The sequence below is a fragment of the Arabidopsis lyrata genome (assembly GCF_000004255.2).
Source record: "Arabidopsis lyrata subsp. lyrata unplaced genomic scaffold ARALYscaffold_1, whole genome shotgun sequence".
In the NCBI taxonomy this organism is placed as follows: Eukaryota; Viridiplantae; Streptophyta; class Magnoliopsida; order Brassicales; family Brassicaceae; genus Arabidopsis; species Arabidopsis lyrata.
This window is the reverse complement of record NW_003302555.1, coordinates 1,774,994-1,794,719: the sequence shown is the minus strand read 5'-3', so window position 1 is coordinate 1,794,719 and position 19,726 is coordinate 1,774,994. Positions and strand designations below refer to the sequence as shown.

General features: G+C 36.1%; 4 protein-coding genes and 1 long non-coding RNA gene across 6 annotated transcripts; 4 read left to right on the top strand and 1 right to left on the bottom strand.

The window, feature by feature from the left end:
• The first annotated feature begins 4,435 nt into the window (after nt 1–4,435).
• Nucleotides 4,436–8,899, top strand: LOC9328333 (probable beta-1,3-galactosyltransferase 2). 2 transcript variants are annotated; one of them, XM_002892225.2, is made up of 12 exons: nt 4,436–4,843; nt 5,157–5,253; nt 5,349–5,422; nt 5,508–5,719; nt 5,807–5,870; nt 5,963–6,035; nt 6,118–6,238; nt 6,364–6,451; nt 6,537–6,662; nt 6,750–6,859; nt 7,210–8,095; nt 8,840–8,899. In XM_002892225.2, the coding sequence occupies exons 1-11, from the start codon at nt 4,734–4,736 to the stop codon at nt 7,356–7,358; spliced, it is 1,224 nt and encodes a 407-aa protein (XP_002892271.1). In that variant the 5' UTR covers nt 4,436–4,733; the 3' UTR covers nt 7,359–8,095; nt 8,840–8,899. The 2 variants fall into 2 exon arrangements, with proteins under 2 accessions (XP_002892271.1, XP_020868217.1); XM_021012558.1 differs by having other exon boundaries at nt 4,442–4,843; nt 5,358–5,422.
• Nucleotides 8,900–8,928: 29 nt separating this feature from the next.
• On the top strand, nt 8,929–11,377 carry LOC9328332 (ent-kaurenoic acid oxidase 1). The gene is made up of 8 exons (XM_021012556.1): nt 8,929–9,193; nt 9,410–9,887; nt 9,972–10,235; nt 10,319–10,408; nt 10,499–10,577; nt 10,671–10,777; nt 10,860–10,984; nt 11,066–11,377. The coding sequence occupies exons 1-8, from the start codon at nt 8,955–8,957 to the stop codon at nt 11,154–11,156; spliced, it is 1,473 nt and encodes a 490-aa protein (XP_020868215.1). The 5' UTR covers nt 8,929–8,954; the 3' UTR covers nt 11,157–11,377.
• A 229-nt stretch (nt 11,378–11,606) lies between these two features.
• On the top strand, nt 11,607–14,530 carry LOC9325602 (uncharacterized TPR repeat-containing protein At1g05150). The gene has a single exon (XM_002892223.2). The coding sequence runs from the start codon at nt 11,893–11,895 to the stop codon at nt 14,320–14,322; it is 2,430 nt and encodes an 809-aa protein (XP_002892269.1). The 5' UTR covers nt 11,607–11,892; the 3' UTR covers nt 14,323–14,530.
• Nucleotides 14,531–14,564: 34 nt separating this feature from the next.
• LOC9328331 (probable membrane metalloprotease ARASP2, chloroplastic) lies at nt 14,565–16,064 on the bottom strand. The gene is made up of 2 exons (XM_021011589.1): nt 15,626–16,064; nt 14,565–15,529 (listed from the first exon to the last, which is right to left on the bottom strand). The coding sequence occupies exons 1-2, from the start codon at nt 15,936–15,938 to the stop codon at nt 14,622–14,624; spliced, it is 1,221 nt and encodes a 406-aa protein (XP_020867248.1). The 5' UTR covers nt 15,939–16,064; the 3' UTR covers nt 14,565–14,621.
• A 1,717-nt stretch (nt 16,065–17,781) lies between these two features.
• Nucleotides 17,782–18,781, top strand: LOC110225170. Its single transcript, XR_002329585.1, has 2 exons — nt 17,782–18,014; nt 18,152–18,781. It is a non-coding gene; the product is annotated as an uncharacterized LOC110225170 (long non-coding RNA).
• The last annotated feature ends 945 nt before the right edge of the window (nt 18,782–19,726 follow it).

The window sequence follows — 19,726 nt, the reverse complement described above, 5'->3', positions numbered from 1 at the left end:
AGGTTTCGATTTTGAATTATTTTTGGGTTTGGATTAAAATCGACTAGAGATCATAGTTTGGGTTGGAAAAACCCGCCAGCAAATAGTTGAGGTTGAAAAAGGCTATTTTCCCGTATGTAACTTTGACCAGAATCAATGAAACAAGTCTCGTAAAATGGGCCAAGAGTAAGCCCATTCTCCACATGACTCTCATAAAATGGGCCACAGTAAGCCCATTCTCTAAATGATTCTAGTCGGCGAAAGGGGTAATGTGACGATTTCTGCAAATCATCATACAAAGTACAAACGACAAAAAATTGCATTACGTTAACATCAAAAGTTACTATCAATAAAAATGGGGTCCAAGAATAAGATCAATCAAAATGGAATATTAAAATTGTCTAAAAGTTAATGGGCATCAAAGAATCAATAACATCAAAAGAAAAGAAGGAGAAAAGATAAGAACCACAAATCCAAATTTAGGGATTTGGGGGCAATAAAGACAAATGGCATATGCATGAATAATAGAGGCCATTGAAGCTCGGTGGGTTTCACTCGTTTTACTACCATGGCAATTTTTTTTTTTTTGGTAAACATGTGAAGAAACCATGGCATTTTGTTTTCCATATAAAAGTATAATATAAACCTTTTTTTTTCTTATGCATTTGTTTTAATATGTATATATAAGCACATTTCTTATGCATAGTCTTGTGAACTTCTTATGTCGAACGCAGCCGACATTAGCGTCTGTCGCTTCCATCTACATTGCATTTGAATTTTGTGAACAGCATTTGACAAAAGAAAAACTCTAACTTTTTTTTTTGTCAAAAAAAGAAAAGCTCTAATGATGCGAAACGAATCTTGTAATAGCATATCTTAAAGAATCATCACGCTTAAGAATAACAGTCTAAGATAGAACTTTGTTAACGCATTATATATGCTAATGACAATACTGATATTGATCTACTATACAACATTACAACTCACATACACACACTATCGGTATGAACTTTTTTTTTTTAATCCGGTATAAACTTATATTAATGCAAAATATAGGTTAGAAATCATAAAAATCCTAACAAATCTAGTGTGTATTTAGCAATTTAATTTAATCTTTTCAGTTGAAGCTTCAATCAAACCCATAGTTTGCTCATACATATTAAAAGCACTTACACTTAAATTAAAAGGAAAAAAAAAGTGAAGATCTTCTAGTTTCAGTTAAATGTTGTTGCTTTATATTCATACTTAATTACAAGTTGAATACGTAACCAAAATAAAAGAACACTTTAATTAAGATGAACATAGAAGTTTCCTTAATCATGTTTTCAATCATGAGATTTGACTAAACACTTTTTTTTTCTTGAGAAGATTCTAGTTTCAATGTAAAATAATTGATTCGACTTAGATCATCTAATTTCGATAATTTTGACCCAAGTGGTTGCTTTTTTTCTTTCTTTTTTTCCTTTTGGTATCTACATAATATGTGTAAACTTGATAGGAAAAAACGATTAAAAAAAGAGAGACCGGTTTCTGAAAAATGAGTTAGCAACAAGAAACAGATGGATGGATGGAAATGAGATGTCAGCTTTAAAGGGGTTTGCTTGAAGAAGAGAGTGACCAAACTTAGACATTGCATTAGGTAAAGTGGCAGTCTCCTCTTTCAAGCAAAGCACCTAACTTCTACCATCCTCTCCTCTCTCACTACCAATTCATTGATTCTCCAATATACCAATTTAAACAGAACATAACCGACCGGTCGGAAGATTTGGGTTAGTGATTGAACTAAAAAGTAAAATTCAGGTTACACGACCCGTACCTTTCATTATGATCATATGGAGAGCGTCAATGTCCATCGGTTGCCAACGGTGAATACTTAAATGGCACTCTCTCATTTCTCTAAATTATTGGTGGCCATACATCTATGTGTATAATAATGTACAAGTATTAAAGCATGCATGTGTCTACTTCACTTTTATGGTTATGGAAATTTTAAGCTTTTTGGCTTCCTCTTTGGTACACCAAAAATCACTATATCAATCGGTTGGCTTATGTAAGAGACTTGAAAATGGCTTCTTCTTTTTTTATAGACAAAATTGACTCCAATTTTTTTAATTTTATGAAAACTATCTTTAAAAAAAACAGAAAAGAATTGCTAAAATTATTGCCATATAATTTGTTACACATTCATCTACCCACCTATTAAAAAATCTATAACTATAGGACATTACTTTTGAGGGGAAATAATGTGTGTAACATATCTATAAGACTATAACATAAAAATCTGTAAAATATATGTGTATATATATAGACAAACATGTTTGAAATAAAACCATGTGGTTTGATTAACACTTTAACAGCTATTATGACACACCATACACGTTATACTTGACCACCACTCCCATTCTCAAATTATAAGACCATAAAATAATTTTCTTTATTCACTGAAAAAAAAATATCAATGATAGATCTGAAGCTTATTAACATAAAATAAAAGTGGATAACATTGATCCAATCAATTCATTGCAGTCTCTTTGTTTGTTATTCAAAATAGCACCGACCTTTTGAATGATCACATGCCATGAGCACAGCCATCGATGGAATATTACGTGAAGAAAACAAAAACTTGAATATTTCCTCACGATTTAGTTCAGAAACCTGGTTGAGAAAAAGAATGAGAGTCCACCTAAACATATATACAAAATACAGTGTTATATTTAATAGAAATAGATGTGTTACAACATATATATGTGTTCTCTAGGACTGAAAAGATGTCTTTTGAACTGATTTTCATAATAATTCTAAGACATAGGGAATTGAAAATGGCATCAACTGATAAACTGACTTTGTATAATCTAAACGTAACTTGGTTAAACGTAGAGAGCATCTTTACACGAAATATTTTTTAGAAAAATCAAGTGAAGAATTAACAATGACCAGTATTGTCGAACAAAATAAAGCTATCCACTAAAACTAAGATGTAGAAAACCCCAAAACTAAACCTAGGGACAGTACATATTATATCAAACGGGAATTATTAAAATTCAAGAACAATCGATGGCCAAAAGTCATACATGTGGCATCATTTTGGACATAAGTTACACAAAACTCACAAACATACATCAATGGATTGTAAAACGTTCATGATGACACGTGGAAGAAGCTCGTGAGGTGAGACCCACTGTAGTCGTTATATTTTGGGATACTGATCTTGCAGTGAGCCTTGTGATGCTGATGCAAAACAGAAAGCATCACATGATCGTTAGTAGTCTGTTCAGTCGCAGAATCTCCCTAATGAACTCAAATGCATTTATTTATTTTGTAAGTGATCATTTTGAAATATTTTCTACAATTAAACGTGCATGTTCACGTAAAACAATTTATATATGGATCTATGTTTTACTCAATATTATGTGACGACAAAAGACAAAAACACACACACACACACAAAAAAAAAAGATTAAGTAGCAGTTGTCATAAATAATCGACTTTTTTTTTTTGGAATAACACGATATAGTCATATAGACATACAAAAGTGGAGTCAATCGGTCGAAATGGACGTGAAGCCATAAACGATGGCCATCAAAACATAACAAGTTGTGTTAAACTAAATCTAAACGAATGTGATGAAGCATTAATGGGTTACACACTATACATGAAAGATAAAACTAACGGCGTTGGTTCGTAAAGTGCACGTGAAAATGAATGTACGTATACCCCTTATTTATTTTTCAACCATTGAATATTCAATTACTATTTACTAACCAATCTAACTCACCACCTATTATGCCCATGTGGCGAGGACCAGCCCTAAGCTAGCTAAAGTAGGAGTCAACCAATTAAAAGTGCCTCTAATTCCAATATATCAAATCGCTACGCATAAACATATACCGTATGTGACATACCTATTAAGGTATATGTAGATAGGCTATTTACATATCACAAGCTGGAAAACAAATAAATTCCATCTAATATGTTGTTTTATATCAACAAGTTTTATCTAATTTATTAAAAGACCAAAAATCGTGATGCCATGTGGCGATTGATATTTGCTTCCATGTTTATTATTATTTTTTTGTCATGGAACCAAACTATAGGTTTTATCGTGATGCCATGCTTTTTTACAGTTTGTAATGAAATAATGGTAAATTTATAGTATAAGTAAAAAAAAATCCCAAACATAATGCGTTTTCTGTTTTGTCAATGACATAATGCATTTTGTTTGTATCATAGTGATTGGTGAATAATGGTATTTTGAATTTACTGGCATTATTAATCGGTGCAGAGCGGTTACAAATAAAGAGGTGGTGTGGTAACTTGGTAAGTATCCTATATTTATTTGGTTAAAATAATAAATACTATATGACAAAAAAAAAAAAGAAGTTATGAGGGACAGTTTGGTAAATATCTAAAAAATATTGGTCAGTTTAATAAATTGGAAAGTAGAGACGGTTAAGAAGTCGTTCTGATTTCGTCTCTCTTCTCTTTAACGTCGTTCTCGTTCCTCTCTCTCTCTCTCTCTCTCCAATTTCCCTGCGAAAATCAAAGAGACTAACACAGAGAGCTTCTTCGATTTTCTCTCGATCTGTAAAATCTCAGATTTTGATTTTGGAAAAGATTTTAGCTCTTCTTCTTTGTTGCTGGGTCTATTTCTGGGTCTCGAACTGATTTATAGAGTTAGGTTCTCCGATGATAGAGCTCATCGGCTTGAGATAGCTACTGAGAGTTCTGGATTTATCTTTATCTTGAGACGAAAAATGTCGACGAAGAACAAAGTAGAGTATACTTCTAGAAGCTTCGTATCGAGAAAATGGACGATATTACTCTGCTTGGGAAGCTTCTGCGTCGGAATGTTCTTCACCGATCGGTAAATTTACGAAATTCTCAAAACTGATTCTTTCTTTCTTTCGTCTTCATCTTCTCGTTACTCTGATTCTTTGTTTCATGAATTTTGACCTTTTTGAGTCAATTCACGACTCAGTTTCGTTTTAATTTGAGATCCTGAGTTTCTAATTTATCTTTAAGCTCTCTAAATTTAGCCTTTTTCAGAAAAAAATACTCTTTTTTTTTTTTGTGTGTAATCAACAAAGTTAATTACTCTTTTAATTAATGGCTTTGCCTACTAATTCACTATCTTTGAGACTTCAAAAACATGACTTTGTTGTTGTTATTGTTTGCAGGATGTGGAATATTCCGGAATCTAAAGGCATGTCTCGTCCATCTGTAACCGAAGCTGAGAGATTGAAGTTGATCTCTGAAGGTTGCAATCCAAAAACTGTGAGTGATGATGGATTTTTTAATCTTGGTGTCAAATTCGATTATGAAACTCTTGTGTTTTATATTCCATCTGATCTGATTGGTTTCTCCATTAGCTTTACCAGAAAGAAGTCAAAAGAGATCCTCAGGCTTTGTTTGGAGAAGTAGCCAATACACATATTGCATTACAGTAAAGTTTCGATCTTGTGTTGTATGATTTCAAATACAATATAGAAGTTTTGATGTTTAACAATGTCTTGTGTTGTTACCTGCAGGACATTGGATAAGACCATCTCAAGCTTAGAGATGGAGTTGGCTGCAGCAAGGTCAGTTCAGGAATCTTTACAAAACGGTGCTCCTGTATCAGATGATATGGGGAAGAAGCAACCTCAGGGAAAGAGACGGTTTTTGATGGTCGTTGGGATTAACACAGCTTTTAGTAGCAGAAAGAGAAGAGATTCTATTAGAGCAACGTGGATGCCTCAAGGTTTTTATAACAGTTCAGCCTCTTCTGGATTCTTATTGACATCTTTATCCTAGATTGTTGTATCTGATTAAAAAGGTTTTTTTTTAGGTGAAAAAAGGAAGAGACTAGAAGAAGAGAAGGGGATTATCATCCGATTCGTCATTGGTCACAGGTGAGATTTGTTTTTCCTTTAGTTTCTGATGTGAGTTCCATTTTGGTTCTCTGTGTAGTGTATACTAATGATGTATGTCATTGATTCTATAGTGCCACGACCGGGGGAATTCTAGATCGAGCTATAGAAGCTGAGGACAGGAAGCATGGAGATTTCTTGAGACTGGTATAGTTCTGATTTTAGTTCACAGTTAAAGAATTCCAAGGCTAGCTCTTATCTTCATTTCATTGCTCCTTGTTTTTGATAGGACCATGTTGAAGGGTACCTAGAGTTGTCAGGCAAGACGAAAACTTACTTTTCTACAGCATTTTCCATGTGGGATGCAGATTTCTATGTCAAAGTAGATGATGATGTTCATGTCAATATAGGTAAGTTCTAAAATCTTCTTCCCTCAATTATGTAAGGAAAACGAGTTGAGTTGGTTTTATGTGATTTTGGCATACATTATACTGGCAATACTAATGGGTTCAATGTTTCACTGAAATGTCTGCAGCAACTCTTGGGGAAACTCTTGTCAGACACCGGAAAAAACCACGGGTCTATATTGGTTGCATGAAATCTGGCCCTGTCCTCTCTCAAAAGTAAAACATCTTCCAGTTTCCTCCTCCATATCATTTTATATACTGGTTCTTCCTTTTGTTAAGTCATGTTGGTTTTATGGAGCAGAGGGGTGAGGTACCATGAGCCAGAGTACTGGAAATTTGGTGAAAATGGGAACAAATACTTCCGTCATGCTACTGGACAATTATACGCCATTTCAAGGGATTTGGCTTCTTATATATCAATCAATCAGTAAGATGAAGATGTGATTACATTTTATCCGTAGCTCAGCTGTTAACTCATGTATCTCTTCGTTCTTATACATGTTAAATGTTTCAGGCATGTTCTTCACAAGTATGCGAACGAAGATGTTTCGTTAGGAGCTTGGTTTATTGGGATTGATGTTAAACACATTGATGACAGAAGATTATGCTGCGGAACTCCTCCTGGTAAGTCTTAAGATTTTTTTCGTCTCCTGCTTGATGTGATACTTTTTTAGATGCTTCAAAAATCAATGTACAGATTTTGAGAACTTAGAAAAAACGTCAACATCTTTGGTTTTGTGCACCTAACTACAATAATATCTGTTTTAAAGCAAAAGGCTTAAAGTGAAGAGACCTTAACCTATATAAAGAGATGACTCGTCCCTATCAAAAATCTCTACTGATACAAAGTCTTACCAAGAACCTAAATGTTTTAAATTTGACAATAACATCAAATCTTACTTCTTGTTTCAAATCTGAAACATGCTGCAAACGTACTCAAAAGATCTTAAAAGATTCAGTTTTGGTATTTGCAGATTGTGAATGGAAAGCACAAGCTGGAAACATCTGTGTAGCATCATTCGACTGGAGCTGCAGTGGAATCTGCAGATCAGCAGATCGCATCAAAGAGGTTCATCGACGTTGTGGTGAAGGCGAAAAGGCTCTTTGGAGTGCCACATTTTGACATATAAACAGAGGAATGATAAAAACATAACTGTTTTGCTCAGCCCCCAAAACAGCTCAAAGATCAAGAGGAAGGTTCAGAGATACAATTCCAAGAGATATCCACTCTTGTATTCATAGGTATATAGAAGAGGCAGGATTAGAGATAAGTGAGAAAACCTCTGGCAAGAATCGCGATTGCGTATTGCGATTGTGGCGTTTCCATTTTGATAAAAGGAAACTGATCACTGCAGCGAACGCCCCTGCTGTTTTGTTCGTTTTGGGTGGCTTGAAGATGGATTTTTACATCAAAAACAAAACACTATGCCCTGATTCTTTTGGCTCCAAAATACTATTGCATAGACAGAAATCGGATTCTATGTAATAAATAACCTCTCTGGAAATCATTAGGCACCACAATAAACTTGTCAAACTTAACAATGTCTCTGAAATCACTTTTGAAAAGTATAATTTGGGAAAGTAGGATAAAATTAGAGACTTTTATTTGTTGGTCACATACTCACATGTCAACACGCAGACACTTAGTTCTTTTGGTGGTACTAAAGGTTTGGGTTTTGGTCGTGTCAGAGTCCCGAAAAGCGACTTCTGACTCGAAAGTCGAAACCCTTGTGAGAGAACTTGGAGATGCCGAAGAAGGTAACTCCGACGAGTACTGGGACCGGTTTATTGAGCTATTCTGCAGAATCTGAGGGTCAAGTCAAGTGGTCTCTCCTCTCTCATTGCCTTATCTTATTAAAGGTCTGGTTCTCTTTTACTTTCTCGATTCTCCTCCATGTGTGTCTACCAAAGTTTTGGTTTTTGTTGTTGTTGGTGTCTGAATCCGAATGTGAAGTAGTCGTACACACCCTAATCGAAATTTCCAAGATCAAACTTAGTTGTTGATCCAGGTATATATTGAAAATTACGTTCAGAGAGGTCGAATCAACGGATTTTTTAGTTGTAGTGAAGCTTTAATTGATCAAAATTAAACACTTGAAGAAGAATGTGGACAAAAAAAAAGAGAAACTGAATAAGAAAAAGTTTAGTATTAATCTTCTTGGAGTGTTTTGTTTCTCTGATGTTTAACGGATGCGTTCACTGTTTTGCATTTGCTACTTAGCTATTAACGGGATCTTATCGATGAATTAGTATACTCATGCTCATGCTCGACACATGTAGAGATGTACTAGTTTTGGTGACTCAACTTATTTTCTTGAATAAGAAGAATATACAGAGAGGCATTGTCATATAGAGAGCCCAAAATGGAAGGAAGTTTGGTTAATCCTTAGGAGCTAGCCGTGTGTCCCTTAGTATCTTTCTCACCACAAATTAGATAGGAACACTCGTTTGGTTACAAATTTTTGTAATAAATAAATTATTACCAGTTAAGATTCTCTTGTTCTTGGAAAGAAAAATAAGATATGTTATTACTACCAGGGTTGCACAGATAAGATTTTCCAGATTTAAGAGATATTTTACCAGTTTTACTTGTGGACTTTCCAGGTGTGAGTAATGTTATACACGTATCTACATGAAGAGGAGGATATTAATATCCATTTATGAGAAAAGAAAAAAGGCTACAAAATAAGTTGGCAAGTTTAACTAAGTGAAAAAAGCTATGGCGGAAACAACGAGTTGGATCCCTGTATGGTTTCCTGTGATGGTTTTGGGATGTTTTGTTCTGAATTGGTTGGTTAAGATGGTGAATGTGTGGCTCTATGAGTCCAGCCTTGGGGAGAACAGGCAATATCTGCCACCAGGTGATTTGGGTTGGCCTTTCATTGGTAACATGTTGTCGTTTCTCAGATCGTTCAAGACTTCTGACCCTGATTCCTTCACCAGCACTTTAATCAAAAGGTTATCTATCTTTATAGCTACAAACCTTTAGTAACTCATTCTCTCTATCTCCAAGTTTTCTTGTGGTCGAACCATGTTATGCATTGGCTTTGATTTCAACACTTTTATTTTTATCAATCTCGTCTTCTAGTCCCTAGGTCGAAAGAATCTTGTAGTGGATCCATGTTATACCTTGTTTTGATTTTGGGACATAATTTTGTTGTCAATGATGTGAAGGTATGGACCTAAAGGTATCTATAAAGCACACATGTTTGGGAACCCAAGTATAATAGTAACAACACCAGACACTTGCCGGCGTGTGCTGACAGATGATGATGCATTCAAGCCAGGTTGGCCAACATCTACAATGGAACTCATTGGAAGGAAGTCATTCATTGGTATCTCATTCGAGGAACACAAGCGGCTCAGGCGCTTGACTGCTGCTCCAGTCAATGGCCATGAAGCCCTCTCTACTTACATACCGTACATTGAAGAAAACGTTATTACCGTTCTTGACAAGTGGACTAAAATGGGAGAGTTCGAGTTCTTGACTCATCTGCGTAAGCTTACCTTTAGGATCATCATGTACATCTTTCTCAGCTCTGAGAGTGAGAATGTAATGGATGCATTGGAGCGAGAATATACCGCTCTTAACTATGGAGTTCGAGCAATGGCAGTCAATATTCCTGGATTTGCTTATCATAGAGCACTCAAGGTCTAAATAAAACCACCCTTTTATACTTTGCTAAATTTTCTTTCGTTTGGAAGATTTTGAAGATCGTTATTATTTATTTTACAGGCGAGGAAAACACTTGTAGCTGCCTTTCAGTCCATAGTGACTGAGCGCAGAAATCAAAGGGAGCAGAACATTTTACCAAATAAGAAAGATATGTTAGACAATCTTCTTAATGTTAAAGATGAAGATGGAAGAACTTTGGATGACGAAGAAATTATCGATGTTCTTCTGATGTATCTTAATGCCGGTCATGAATCCTCTGGCCACACCATTATGTGGGCTACCATTTTTCTACAAGAACACCCTGAGTTTCTTCAAAGGGCAAAGGTAAATGGAGAGAAAATTAACTTATTCTTATTTCCGGACTGACTCATACGGTAATTTGTGTTTTGCATATGATGGTACTATAGACAGAACAAGAAATGATCCTGAAAAATAGGCCTGAAGGTCAAAAAGGTCTAACTCTAAAAGAAACCCGGCAAATGGAGTTCTTATCGCAGGTTAGATTTTGGTCGCCTATGAGTTTAGCGCAACAGAGACTTTGTTGGCGAATTGTTTAAGGTGATTTGAAAGAGGTGTTTCTTAACTAGGTTGTAGATGAGACACTTAGAGTCATAACATTCTCACTCACTGCGTTTCGGGAGGCAAAGACTGACGTCGAAATGAATGGTTAGTATAAATGTAAATACATGACTTATATGAAATACAAAACACCTTTCTAAACGCAACTAAGTATTTAGCCTGATTCGATTAAACTTGCAGGCTATTTGATCCCAAAAGGTTGGAAGGTTTTGACATGGTTTAGGGATGTCCACATTGACCCTGAAGTCTATCCGGATCCAAGAAAATTTGATCCTTCTAGATGGGATGTAAGTTAAGTGTTATATCATTTTACATTGTTCGAACCATAGAAATTTGAATTCATTTTGAATGTTTGGAGAAAATTTGCAGAATGGTTTCGTACCAAAAGCTGGTGCGTTCCTTCCTTTTGGTGCTGGAAGCCATTTATGCCCAGGAAATGATCTCGCGAAGCTCGAGATTTCAATTTTTCTTCATCATTTCCTCCTGAAATATCAGTAAGACTTACAAAGTTTGAATCTTTAAATCAATATCTTTCAGTCTTATGTTAATATATTCATGGAGATTGATATTCGCAGGGTGAAACGGAGCAACCCCAAGTGTCCAGTGATGTATTTGCCTCACACCAGACCAACTGATAATTGCTTGGCAAGAATTAGTTATCAGTAAAACATTAGATTTTCATCTTATCCGTTAAGTTCTAATGAGATGCCGTTAAGTTTGGTTTATCAGTTATAGAGTTCGTTAACTCTTTAGTAAAACAATCGTTGTCAAAAATAAAAGTTAAAACGGTATTGTGACTATATATATATATATACATTTTTTTTTTTCTCTCGAAACTTCATCAGACTACTTACTCTGTTCCATGAAACAGAGCTTTGTTGTGTTCATTTGCTATATATCTTAATAGTTTGCACAAGAAAAAAAAAAACTTCATAGGTCCTGATACATTTTCTTTAAGGTGCTTTGAGATAAGCTTAAATATGTAAATAAAAAAAAGTTAAAGGAGAGAATAAGCCCACACAGGCACACACCACACCCTGACAGTACTGTCCACTATCTGCTTTGATACAAAGACACACAGACAAAAAAAAACAGCTCGGAGTCCTTTTGTGTATGGACCGTTGTTTGATGATAATAATAATAATACTATTAAGAGACTTTGGTTTTTTTTTTTGGTTCTCTTCCTTAAAGAAAACAGTATAGACAGAAGAAACTTTACAGATCAGAGGATCCAATGTCGAGATTCTCGCAACTAAGCCCTGAAATTGATCAATCTCTGCTCTTTGTTTCCTTCATTTGATTCCCTTTTCTGGGTCGTTGTTTCCTTATCCTGAATCCTCCTTATATTGAATCCTCTGTTCTGTGTCAAAAACCTAAAAAAGGTTGAAACTTTCCTAAAAAAATGGCGACTAGAGGAAGCAGATCGGAGAAAGTTAAGAGGATTTTCCAGCAATTCGACGGGAATCATGATGGTGGGCTTAACCGAGAAGAGATGGCGGCTCTTGTCGTAGCTGTTAACCCTAGGGTTAAATTCAGTGACGAACAGATCAACGCGATTCTCGATGAAGTTTTTCGAACTTACGCTGAATTCATCGATCCAAACAAAGGTTTGACCTACGACGGTCTTCTACGTACTTACGACGACGGTGCCGGAGATGTTGACAGAGATTTCGACGCATTAGGGCTTGAGTTAAACGCTGATGAGTCGATTAAAGACTCTGACGTGGCTTCGTCTTCTTCGATTACTGATGAGAGAGCTGTTGAGGCACAGAAGAAACAGAGAACTGCTGCTTGGGCTGTTTCGCCGAATCATGGTATCGTTTTTGACGAGACGTGGAAGTTAGTTGATGATTTGGAGATTCTGGTGAAGAGATTGAAGTCGAAACAGGAGAAAGATGGGAAATTGAAAGCTGATAATAACAATAACAATAACAATGTTGATGCGTTTTCTGATGCTGGATGGTCTAGAGAGTTAGGTCCGTCTTCTGAGATCTCTGAGAAGAGAATCTATTGGGAAGAATCGAGTCATGATTATGGAGTGTTTGTGAAGGAATTAGGTGTTTTGAGAAGTAAAGCTGATGGAGCTAGATCTAGGGAGGAAGCTTTTGATGGACATATGGCGATTGGTAGGGTTTTGTATGAGCATCAGTTGTTTAAAGAAGCTCTTGTTAGCTTCAAGAGAGCTTGTGAATTGCAACCGACTGATGTGAGACCTCATTTCAAAGCTGGGAATTGTCTTTACGTTTTGGGGAAATGCAAAGAGTCGAAAGATGAGTTTTTGTTGGCATTGGAAGCGGCTGAGTCGGGCGGGAATCAGTGGGCTTATTTGCTTCCTCAGATTTATGTCAATCTCGGTATCGCGCTTGAAGGCGAAGGTATGGTTTTGAGTGCTTGTGAGTATTATAGAGAAGCTGCGATTCTATGTCCTACGCATTTTAGAGCCTTGAAGCTGCTAGGTAGTGCGTTGTTCGGTGTAGGAGAGTATAGAGCAGCGGTTAAGGCCTTAGAGGAAGCTATATACTTGAAACCGGATTACGCAGATGCTCATTGTGATTTAGCTTCGTCTTTGCATTCAATGGGTGAAGATGAGAGAGCTATCGAGGTTTTCCAGAGAGCGATTGACTTGAAACCTGGCCATGTTGATGCTTTGTATAATCTCGGCGGGCTTTACATGGATTTAGGTAGGTTTCAGAGAGCTTCGGAAATGTACACTAGGGTCTTAGCAGTATGGCCAAACCATTGGCGTGCTCAGCTCAACAAGGCGGTTTCTTTGTTAGGTGCTGGAGAGACCGAAGAAGCGAAACGAGCACTTAAGGAAGCGCTGAAACTGACAAACCGGGTTGAATTGCATGATGCGATATCTCATTTGAAACATGTGCAGAAGAAAAAGGGTAAAAAGAATGGGAATGGTAATGGAGGAGAAGGTCCATTCATCGTCGTGGAACCTTCCAAGTTCAAGACTGTGGGTGAGAAGACGACTCTGAGACCGGATTTAGCCACGGCTCTTCAAATTAGAGCCTTTCAGAGAGTTACAAGGCTTGGGAAATGCGATGTGGAGGCTGTGCGAAAGGAGATGAGAGACAACGATGTTCCTGTTTCGTATTCCGGAAGCGGTGGGCCAACAAAATCTATTAGGAAACCTAATTTAGAGGAGATTCTACGACGTCTGCTCAGTTCCTTGAAACCTGACACTTTTCAAGGAGCGATTAAGGCTATAAACGAGAAAATTCTCTCTCTTCTTGATGACTCGGGGTCGGGAAGAGTTGATATGGGTATGTTTTATGCAGTGATTGCTCCTTTATGCGGTGGACATTCAGACAAACGGAAAAGAGTTGCTTTCGATGCGCTTCTTTGGAGACCCGTAAACGAAGGAAGCTCTCAGATTACAAAAACAGATGCAGTCAAATACATTAAACTGTTGAGAGCTATTTACATTCCATCACATGGAATGAGTGAAATGTTAGAAGTTCACGGGGAAGAAGAAGCTGATTCCTCAATGACAGTGACATTTAATCAGTTTTTAACCATGTTCGACGATCCAGATTGGGGATTTGGTATCATGACTACGATCCTTAAACTGGAGGCAAACGATAGAAACCGTCATGGAAACCAAGTTTGCTCGGTTTGTCGGTATCCGATAATCGGATCCCGGTTTAAGGAAGTGAAAGCCCGGTTTAGTTTGTGTAACCAGTGTTACAGTGAAGGGAAGGTTCCTCCTTCGTTTAAACAGGAGGAATACAAGTTCCGAGAATATGAGAGTGAAGCTGAAGCCATGAAAGCTAAGTGTGTCTGTTTCTCGATGCAGTCTCATAAAAAACCGATTGCCACTTGATAGAAGAAACAAAGAAACTAACTCATCAAGTGTTTACTCGAGTCTTTGTGTCTAATTTGAAAATTGTAACACTTTCTTTTTTAACTTGTGTGCATAGTTTCAGGTAAGTGTATGATGTTGAGGCTGCACAATGTTGTTTTGGTAAATCACGCAATTGCGTTATAGACCAATTTCGGTTTGCAAATTTAGAATTGGATTTTCTATTTCAGACTCTCTTTTTTTTAACTCTTAAACTTCTCTGGTTTAGGTTTCTCAAAATACCTTTTTTCCTGTTTCTTCTATACCCAATAGCTTACAAGTTACAACATTTCTTTGATGAAATCAAGATTAAGTGTGTCCTTGACGATGAGAAATAAACCGAGAAATAACACAAGCATGATTCCAGACGACATAATCCCTTGTTCCACCTCTAACGGTAATTTCCTCCCGTCTCGAACCGCTTCCAATAAGATCAGAGCCAAAGTTCCACCATCAAGAGCTGGTAAAGGCAACAGATTGATCACTGCAAGGTTTAGATTCAGCAATGCTGCAAACTGGTAAAGCCCGTCCGCGTTTGATCTCGCCACTTCAGCTCCAACCGCAATGATCGCCACTGGACCAGCGACTTTACTAGCGGTTTGAGAGAAGTTCAAGAAAGTCTGTTTCAAACTGTCCAAAACATTGTAAGAGAGCCCAAAGAACTCTCTACCGGCGAAACTAAGAGTTTCCGGTATGTTCTTCGGTCTCACCTTAGAGAATCTAACATTCGGTGATAACTGAACACCGACTTTCCCCGTTCCATCGAAACTCTTGTCTGGCGTGATCCGGATTTCGAAATTCTCCTTCCCTCTTTCGATCCTGAGCAACACATTGTGCTCCGGATTCCTCTTCACGACATCAACGACTTTAGAAACCGAATCAGAACCGGAATTAGATAGCTCAGTACCATCAACGGCTAAGATAACATCTCCCGGAAGCAATCCATCACGAGAAGCAGCAGAGAAAGACTTAACGTCTGGAACAAGAACTCCAGGAAAAGATTCTTGAACTGGTAATCCAACAGATACCACTTGAGTAAAGATTATAGCGTAAGCGAAGATAACGTTAGCGACAATTCCAGCTGAAACAACAATCACTCTATCCAAAATCGGTCGATTCTTGAGAAGATTTTTGTCGTCTAGAGGGATTCCACTGTCGGGATCATTATCAGGGAATCCAACAAATCCACCTAAAGGAAAAGCCCTAAGAGAGTATTCGACATTGTTGGAATTGAATTTAGCTAGAATCGGACCAAACCCTATCGCAAATTTACTCACATGGATACCTTGAAGAGAAGCAGCTAAAAAGTGACCGGTCTCGTGTACGACGATAATCGCAGCGAGAACAGCGGAAGCTTCGAGTACTGATTCGAAACTTCCGAAATCGAATCCAGCGAGAGCTCGTGTTCTGTAATATGGGTATCTCTTGTTTCTGAGTAAAGCTCTGTTCTTGGTGCCGTAGAAGCTATGATTCGATAGAGTGGAGAGATTGGTGGAAAGATGAGATTTTGGAGGAAAATTTGAAGTGGGATTGTTGAAAGTAGAGAGGAAGTGAGGAATTCGATGAGAAATTGGAGAAGAAGAAATGCTTAATAGCATGATTTCGTGAGGTTTTGAGAGTTTAGAGTGCGGAGAAGAGAAACTATAGAAGCCATTGAAAAACAGAGCAGATAACGAAAAAACATTAACGATCTGTGGATAGGATTGACCACAACGTATCAACACAACAACAGTCTCGTTCCAATTTTTTTTTGTTCTTTGGTATTTGAAAATTTTTAATTGGACAAATTCACAGTTCTTCTTACATGTCAACCAAACTGTATTGAAACTTATGCAAGCCTTTGTGGGCTCCTATGATATCACTTAGGCCCAATTTGAACCTCCGGGCCCAGTAAGAATGTGTACTTTTCAGAGAAGCTCACAGATTCGATTCGAACTACCCAAACCCATTTGACAAATATATGTTGATAGGATCGTTTTCACTTTTCACTATCCACTTAGTTGACAAAAACAACAAAATCGTTCACAGATTCATCTTTTAGCCAAGTGGAAATGCCGTGGTACAAGTGATCCATCCACTAGTAATTGACAACGTCCGAACGTTTGTTTGTACTCTTGTGTAGACATACTCAAAGAACAAATATATAAAGTCAATGCTTGCTAGGTCTATCTTATCCAAGAAAATAGTATTATACATTAACCAAAAAAAAAGCATGTGTTAACATGCATGAACTTTAAACCTAACTATTTTTTGTTTCGTACACAACTCACGCACATACTTACAAATTTGAACAGAAGTAAATGATAATGCTTGCTTGATACAAATATATATATGAACCATTCTGTTAGGATGTAAGTTTCAGTCAAGTCGATTTATCATGTATTGTTATATGATATCATATGGTCAAAGATATAAGGATTTAATTTCTTGAATATAGTATTTCTAGCATTGAAATTACGAGATCTATTAAAATGCAGAGAAAAGAAAACGAAGGGTTGAATTCTTTTACAAGAGAGTGGAGAATCTAATTAGCGACCATGTTTTAGTGTTTACGTGAGACAAATTAAATGATCAAATCGAAATATGCCCGGACACATTTTCTCTACTTCTCAAAAGGTTTTTGAAGTCAAGTGAGAGTTTACCAAAAATTGAAAGCGTAACATTCTAGTGGATCATACTCATACGCCCATTATTCTTTCTTTTGCCGACATACGACAATTCTTCTATTATTAATAGTTTAATACTATTTTCCTTAAAACTAGCTAGCAACAATATTGTATAAAGAAGAAAACAAAAGATATATAATACAACACCTAAGTAATGTGTGATGAACAAAACCTGCAACGTGGCCATTATATTTTCTTAATCTTTTAGAATAACATGATTGTATTTAGGCTGATAATTAACGAAAATGGTTTGTCTTTTAATTTGGTTAGGTTGTCATTAATTTCCAATGATTTCTTGTTATATGAGTTTATTATTTTCATTTTATTATGAATTATTCAGATTTGTCACCAGCCACACTAATAATGAAGCGTGAAATGCCAAATGTAACATCCCCATTTTATATAACATGTACCCTAATACTGATCTAACCCAAGAAATGTTAGCATGTTGAATGAATGGACTAGTTAAGTTTAACGATTTGGATTTATGCATGTGTGATTTTTGGTACATTAATTTCAAGAGGCAATTGTCTTTCAAATCCAGTAAAAGTTGATCATTAAAATTTCAAAAACAAATAAGTTACCACTTAGTTAACTACTTAAAGGGAGATCTAATTTGAAACCCACACTTGGTTGCTTTTTCTAATCCTCAAACGAAAAGAGGACCAGGTTCAGTGAATCTGTAAATTTCAATCCCTATGTTTGTTTGTTTTTTAATGGATTGTCACAATGCTTTATCAAACGTAAGCATGCTTAAAAGCAATATTATATTATATAAAGACTCCTACTATTTTATAAGATGAAAATAACCAAATAACTAGTCATCTTTAGCTTTCTATCTACTTTCTTATAATTGAACACAAAGTTGGTGAAGCATATGTTTATAGTTAAGAGTCGTATCACACCATATATATACATAAGGTTTGGGCAGAGACTTAAAGATCGGGATAGAGAGAGCAATGATCCTTATGCCTTCTCAGGCGACTAATCATCACTTCATCCTCCATCGTATGTCTCTCTTATCTTTATCATACTCGAAAATATGTTCTAAAACGCAAATATACAATCATATTATTCGTACATATGTATACATGAGCATGTACTTTTCTTGTAATGATAGATTTTTATTGACTACACATCGTCAGGAATCATGATCAAAGGTCGAAGAAGATGTGAACATATATCAACTGATTATATGTTCGGAGATGATTGATGAGAATCATAGAAAATAATCAACAATATATGGATTAATCATATAGAAGAATTGGTTCGAGTTTGATCGAATCGATATTTCTGTTCTTTGGTTTGCTTCAAATAAAAAGATGGAAGACGCTCATGGTTTGAGGCAAGTCAAAGATCACCAGTTCCCCCTTTCACAATTTCAATCTCTTTGTTAATTAAAGACTATTATTACGTATATACTCTATGTTTTAGTTTTAAACAAGACGCAGGTTTTTTCTTATGTCGATTACATGAACTCATGTTTTTTTTTTTTATGAACTCATGTTCAATTCTATAAATGTTAATTTGTTATAATGGCCATTACTTGGCATAAAATCTCTAGCTAGTATTCACTGGTACTCGATTAAAATTCCATATGTATCAAACTAAATATTGTTCCATTGAAGCGGATTAGATCACCTGATATATGGCATGCATCCATGTTCTATTTTCTGTATGTAACTTGGATATGTTCAATCCGGATTTTCTAAATATGTTCATACATCTATCTTTTATATTTGTTCATATGTATCTCTATAAAATTTTAGTATTTAGAAGCTGTTGCACAAAAAAAAAGAAAAGAATAAAAAGGGTTCTCGTAATACAAATAGAAAATGTATTATACTGAGCAGAGAAATAGCAGCAAATCTCATTTTATGTTTTTATCTTCTAAGTTGCCGGTGGGTTTTAGCCCATGGTGACCCAGACAGACGATACCAAAAGCCCATCTGAAACTTACGCGAGCATTCGATATTGATTGGTACAATGATTTGTCTCTGACTAAATTTACAAAATTTATCATAGAGTTTTTTATACCACATTGAACCTCAATCTCTAGAAAACCTAACACGGGCTAAGCAAACTTGGATTTGTATTTGATGATTTTCGTCTCCGGATAACCGGTTGATCTAAACCATCACGTCCAATATTTTTCTAATAGTATTTTTTTACACAATTAGATGTAATTAACTGGAAGTGGATATTGATTGGTGGTTTTAGTTGGGGAGATAGTAGACATTAAATACGTATAGTAAGGTTTAGACAATGTACTTACAATTGCATGTGAGCCAAATTTATTTTCTCTCTACATTTTCACAGTTGACTATTGTCGGTACCGTTGACTCTCAATAGTTGTTCTAATTAAATTTAATATATCCATGTCCATATAGCCTTCATAGGTGTAATATTTATTTTACCCATGGACCATGGGAAATGTGAGTGACAAACTGAAAGCAAATTAAAGCACCATTTAAAAATAAAATAAAAACACACTGGAAAATTTTCCGATAAACTGGTTCCAATTTCTACTACGAATTCTTCCTTTTTAATGGGAAAGCATGCATTAGTAATTTTCGAATATTAGGGTCAACGACTCAACGTCAAAGTGTCTAGTAGTGACGACTAGAACAAATAAATATTGGTAAAACGTCGGTTTAATCATTAATGGTGATAATTTCATACATACATATGAATGTGATGATTTAAAATGTCAACGAGTT